General features: G+C 35.9%; 1 protein-coding gene across 5 annotated transcripts in view; it reads left to right on the top strand.

The window, feature by feature from the left end:
• KIF13A (kinesin family member 13A) overlaps positions 1-6,537 on the top strand; it is a 241,287-nt gene that overhangs the window by 213,414 nt on the left and 21,336 nt on the right. For all 5 annotated transcript variants that reach the window (XM_027874865.1, XM_027875016.1, XM_027874940.1 and 2 more), the window contains 4 exons: positions 35-211; positions 744-836; positions 2,254-2,406; positions 6,016-6,093. In XM_027874865.1, the coding sequence (XP_027730666.1) occupies positions 35-211; positions 744-836; positions 2,254-2,406; positions 6,016-6,093 (501 nt within the window). The remainder of the gene's footprint in view (positions 1-34; positions 212-743; positions 837-2,253; positions 2,407-6,015; positions 6,094-6,537) is intronic.

Genomic DNA, 6,537 nt, shown 5'->3' on the forward strand with positions numbered 1-6,537 from the left:
CACCCTTCTATCCTTTTCCTGTTTCTCCTCTCAGGTTTCTGCTACTGCCTCTTGGGATTCCTCTGTCCATGATTCAGTGCACTTGAACAGGGTTACTCCACAAAATGAAAGGATTTACTTGATAGTAAAGACCACAGTCCAGCTCAGCCATCCTGCTGCTATGGAGTTAGTATTACGTAAAAGGATTGCAGCCAATGTTTACAACAAACAGGTAATATAGGGCCTGTTTCCACCATCATGCTTGTGACCTTGAAGCTCTTCATTTCAATTAGAGCTACAAAATAATTGACTATATTTTTAGTGCTTGTGGCAGTTTTTCTGATGTACAGAATCAGTCAATAAGCATTTATTAAGCACTTACTATATGCCAGGACTGGGAATATATAAAGGCAAAATTGAAATAGTCCCTGCCCTCAAAGAACTTTTAATCTAGCCGCTGAGACAATGTTTACTATGTATAAAAATTGATAACAAGATCATTTGGAAGGTGTGGTGTTGGGAGATCCAGGAGGGATTCATGTAGAAGATGATACTGAGCTGAGAGCAGGGATAGGGCACATTCCAGGCATTTACCCAGCAAGGCAAGGATGCCTCCTTGGTTCACAGCCACATCACCTCTCACCTTGATTTTTGCAATGACCTATGTATTTAACAAATTATAATTGAAAATGCCTTTTAAATTTGAAAAATATTTGAATTTGAAATTTTGTACAGAGTTTAATTATGCTTTCTCTCCCAACCAGAGTTTTACACAAAGTTTGAAGAGGAGAATATCTTTGAAAAATATATTTTATTCCTGTGGTGTAACCTATGAAATAGTATCCAATATACCAAAGGTAAAATGAAAACTTCAAATTTAGAAGTTTATCTTTAATATTTATTATTATTTTTATAATCATAACATTTATAACAGATACTAATTGACTCAAACATGTAATAAATCTCCAATCAAGACTCCTGAATTTAAACCATTTACCACTTAAATGAATAAAAGAAAAACATAACAAAATTATATTTCCATATGTTTTTTAAAAATCAAACAATTTAACAAGTGAACAGAAATACAGTTATTTATTCAATCTGTGTTCTTAAGGGACCTTTGTTATAATTAGATTTGAGGGGGGTTTGGGGTTTTTTTTTTTAAATAACTGCACCTAATGTATATATGGTTCTGGTTCTGGGGATCTCACTTTGTGTCCCTTTCTATAAGTATTTCTGTACTTCTTTCTAAATATTTGTAATTTTTAATGTGGCTTAATATCGTTTTACATGAATATACTATAATGCATTTAACTAATTGCTAATGCTTGGATATAAACATTGTTTCCAGGTTTTTGCTTTTACAAATAAAGCAACTATAAATACTTTTGAACAGATTATTACATTTCTTCCTTTTCATCAAGACCTCTTTAGGATAAGTCTTAGCAGTAGAATCTCTGGGTGAAATCTAGGAGTAGTTAGCTTTATGATTCTCATTGAATGTTGCCATATTGCTCTTAGAAAAAATTTACACCAGGCATTGTATCATCAGTGTATCGTCATCACAATAGAATGCCTATTTCCCTACAATCCTGAAAATATTAAATTTGGTCTTTTTTTGTTTCTTTGTCCATTTAAAGAAATTTATTGGACATAAATTTGGGTATATCAATGTACATTTCACTTACTATGAAGGAGTTTAAATATCTTTTTATGTGATTATTCACAGCTTGTATTTACTTCTAAAATTTTCTCTTCCTATCCCTTTACCATTTCTCACTTAATGCGATGTCATCTTTATAGTAGAATATTTGGCATGTGGAGCATGTATATTTAATGCATAACTATAGCTAATGTTACACAATAAATACTTACATGGTTGAAAACTTGATTTACATAAAAACGCCTTTGAAATTTGTATTTCTCATTAGTGGAATGGGAAGACCTCTCATTGCAGCAATGTATGAGGGCTGGGTATACAGAGGGATAAATTTTCACTCCTTTGATCTAGCATCTTTAAAAAAAAAACTGGTCACAGTTTTAAAAAAATTAAAACTATGCATAATGAGAAGATTAATTATATTTCAAATAATTGCTCCACAAATGGTCTAGTTAAATGTACAAATGAACCATAATTTAACTGCTGGCAACACGGCTTTCAAAGTTTGATTCTGTTCAGATTTATTTTACTACATATTCCTGTTCATTTAATAAAATATTGACCAAAAAAAGGTCAAAATTAAAAGGCTAGCATTACCTTCTTGTTTATTTTAGGCAACAGAGGAGATCGAAGACCGAGAAACTTTGGCTCTTATGGCAGCAAGGAGTGAAAATGAAGGTACATCAGATGGAGAAACATACATTGAGAAGTACACACGAGGTGTACTGCAGGTGGAGAACATTTTAAGTCTTGAGCGACTGCGGCAGGCAAGTAGCTGGTCAATGTAAAACGGAAAAAAATTAAACAATAAATCCTGTTTGTTAATTTAATTTCCAAACCCTGCACAGAGGTCTTGGAGGGTGAAGGCTGAGGAAAAGTCATTGGATTTGATAATTAAAAAGTCTTTGGCTTTTGGAAAAGCAGTTCTGGGAAAACAATAACTCTAAAAAAAGAAATTTCAAGGTTTAAGAGAAGATGGACAATAAGCAAGTAGTAGCATTGAGTCTAGACCACTTTGTGAAGAAATTTGTCTGAGAAAGGGAGAAAAGAAATGGGATAGTAACAGAGTGGAGGTAGAAGGGCAAAGGGATTCTTTTTTTCTTTTTAGTACTGGAGAGAATTGAAAATAATTGTTAGCAGATAGAAGGAAGCCAATGGAGAGGGAAATTGAACATGCATCAGAAAGCAGTGTTTCATGGAGCAAAGTCCTAAAGATAATGAGGAGATGGCATCAAAGGTAAAGCTGGGGAGGGGGGAAGAGGATTAGTTTTAATAAGAGATCTTCTGAGAGAAGAGACTAAGAGGAAGAAATGGATGAAGGTTCTGAGAAATGCAAAAGGATAGTTGATGCAAAAGGATAACTTCATTCTCAGTGATATAAAAGGCTCAGTCATGTGCTCTAAGTATAAGGAGAAAGTATGTTGTCAAGGTATGTTGGTTCAAGTCTTGAGAGAGGAAAAGATTTGGTACCATTGGTGTGGAGAATTAGATTGGAAGTCAATAAGTTCAGAATAGAAGGACCATTGAGTTTCAATGAGAATCCAGCTGATCATCAAATTGTGTGTGTGTGTGTGTGTGTGTGTGTGTGCGTGCGTGCGTGTGTGTGTGTGTGTAAAATCCTTGATAAACATGAACAATAAATTACAGGCCAGCATTGTCCATCATAGTAGTAGGACTACAGAGGGATATATTACTAGACCCTCTTATTTTATCTAAGACTTCAGCCAACCTCTGCTGTCAAAAAACCTTCTAACTGGGATATTAACAATATTTTTAAAATGAATTGGAGTTTTATTTCCTCTTATTTCTCCTTTCTTCCTACTCTGGCATATATATCCATGACCACATAGACCTCAGCTAGAGGAAGAGAGAGCATAGACAGTGTGCCCAGACATTATATAGCTATATAAAAAAAGACTGTCAACAGCTGAATCACTTTAACTTATTGTCCTTGGTTATCACATATGGGACTACTGGTAGTGATGATTTCTCACCTAAAAATGTGACTGCTAACAATCAATAGTATGTAGTTATGATGACTATTGTCTAAAAATTTACATTTACTTTTACCCAAGAGGCAGCATGGTATAATGAGTGGAGGCTTGACCTTGGACCCAAGAAGACCTGAGTTCAAAATCCACCTATCATACACTGACTATATGACTGATGAGTGTGTTAAGTAACTCACTGGTCAAGTTACTTAATCTCTCAATGCCCCAGGCAGCTACCCAAGATTCTAAATTACAGAGAAGATTCTAACCTGAATTGGTAAAGGGAGCTTCCTTATCTGAAAGTTCCCCATATCAATGAAATCACATTCCCAATTACTATTATTCTTATCCTGACTTTGACTCATCCAGCTAGTCATTTAAAAAGCACTTAAGCACCAACTGTGTGCAAGTCAGTATTATTGTCAGCTGTGGTCAGACTAGTTATAATCAGAAGCTTTTTTCTGAATATGTAGAATCATATCAGGGCAAGAAACTAGGGGGTTATCTCACCTAATCTCTCTTTGCCATTCAGACATGAGAATCTATCCTGTTTTTTAAAAGCCCTTAGGAAAGTATATTCTACATTCTTCTTTAGTAACCCATTCCAATCTCACTTTATAGAAGCATCTTTTTGGGGGAGGGTGTGAACTTATGATTTCATTGTGTTGGGGAACTCCCAGTAAAGAAACTCCCTTTGCCAGTGCAACAAATATTCTACAAATTTTTGGTATTAGCGAATTACCTGGAGCACTAAGACTTGCCCAGGACTCTCTAGCCAGTAGAGAAAGAGAAAGAGTCAGGCTGGAACCCAGGTCTCGATGCTGAGGCTGGCTATCCACCATGCCCTACTGCCTCTCATGTTACAATTTTTTAAAAGCAATCAGCAATCATCTGTTGATACTTTTATCCATATTTCCATCAGTACTGTTCCAGGCACATTGGTGGATTCTAGAGAAGTACAGAACTTATCTTTTGTTCATAAGGAGCTTGCAGTCTAGGTGGGAAGACCAAACTTACTAGAAACTATAATGTTCTAAACCCTTAAGTAATATTTATAAGTAAAATAGAGATTCAGAGAAGGAAGAGATCAAGTATGGGCTAGAGTACTCAGAAAATATTTCGAAAAGCCTATCTTCAAATTGCATGCCATCTTGGGTAGGGAGGGGGAGAAAATTTAAAACTCAAAAGCTTATGGAAATGAATGTTGAAAACTAAAAATAAATTAAATTTAAAAAAATATTTCAAAGAAAACATAGGATTTGAGAACCTAAGTAGGGAAGTTAAAAAAAGATCTGCAAGGGAGAAGGGTAAGTATGATCTAAGATGGGAAGGTAGGAGCAGTTTGTGCAGGAGATAGTGAGGAAACCTGGCTGACCAGAAGAAAGGGAACATAGTGTATGATAAGCAGGCAAGGTGATAAAGGGTCTTCAAATCCAAGCAAAGGAGTTTGGAATTGATTCAGTAGACAAAATCATTTCAGGTTTTTGAACAAGAGGTGTAATCAAGTCATGTTTAAAAAAAAAATCTGGAAGCTGGATTGGAGTAGAGACTAAAAGCAACAAAACCAATTGAAGAGGTCATTTCGATAATATACTTGAGTTGACAAGGACCTTACCTAAAGAGGTGATAGTGAAAATTTAGAAGGAAATCAGATTTACAGAACATAGAAAGCTAAGATTTGAACATGACTTCAGGGTTTCTAACATGAGATAATACCTTTGAAAGAAATGAGATAGAAAAGGAGACAAATGGCACAGTGAAGAGATAGGTGATGAGCTAAGTTTTGGACAGGCTAAGTTTGAGATGGCAGGATATTCAAGTGAAGATGTCCCATGTGCAGCTGGAGATACAGAGCACTAGATTTAGAAGAGTAGAGTTAAGATTTCAGCTCTGCCATTTATGGACCATTTGCATATGAACAAGTCACAACCTCTGTGTATCTCAGCACTTTCACGTATAAAATAGCTATAATAATATCTGTCTCACCAACCTTACTATGGTTGTTATGAGGAAAGTGCAATGTAAACAAAAGTTGTTTTTATAAATATAGGCTTGGAGTATAGTTGAGAAATCAAGTCTGACGATATAGAGTCATCCACAAAGGAGCAATACTTGAAGCTCTGGAAGTGAATGAGTTTAATGAGGCATTGAGGGTAGAAACAGAACAGCAGAGAGATAGGGACAGAGTCTTGAGGGAGAAACATCTTTCATTTAAAGATAAAGCAACTGAGGACTTTTCAGTCAAAGTCTAATTCTTCACCTTTCCATGTGGAGGGGAGCATAGAAATCCAGGACAGTTTTTCCTCACTTTTTTTTTTCCTGGTTAGGTATACAATGATTTACATTATAAATCCTTATGAGTTTACCTGGATATTGTGTTCACAGGCTGTCACTGTCAAAGAAGCACTTTCCACCAAAGCCCGTCATATACGGAGGAGTCTCAGTACACCAAATGTTCATAATGTAAGCTACAGCCTTCCATTTCACCTGTTATAAGTTGACCTTTCTTTGGAACAAAGGGCAGGATTGACAGGGAGGAAAGATAACATACTTCCCTGGGTGACAAGCATGGGGGTTTTCTAACATGTCTAACTTATATAGGTTGTGTTAGTGCAAATTAGACTTTTATAACCCAGCCCACCTTTGAAAATGAGAGATTTTTTAGTTTACTTTTTTCCTCATAGTAAGATATACCATAGAATATAAGCACAAAGCTTGGTTTGAGACACAGGGGAAGAAAGATCTGATTGTTTGCCTCCCCACCCTGTGCCTTTTCTATTCTATCACCTTTTGCCCCCTGAGCTCTTTACTAGGGAAGAGGAAGAAAGTTGAAAATGGGTCCAGTTACATGACCCTATCTGCTGGAGCTCCTGACCTTTGCTTCTTGATGCCAGTGCTGGCTGGCTC

The sequence above is a fragment of the Vombatus ursinus genome, unplaced genomic scaffold (assembly GCF_900497805.2).
Source record: "Vombatus ursinus unplaced genomic scaffold, bare-nosed wombat genome assembly UNPS02000577.1, whole genome shotgun sequence".
NCBI classification, from domain to species: Eukaryota; Metazoa; Chordata; class Mammalia; order Diprotodontia; family Vombatidae; genus Vombatus; species Vombatus ursinus.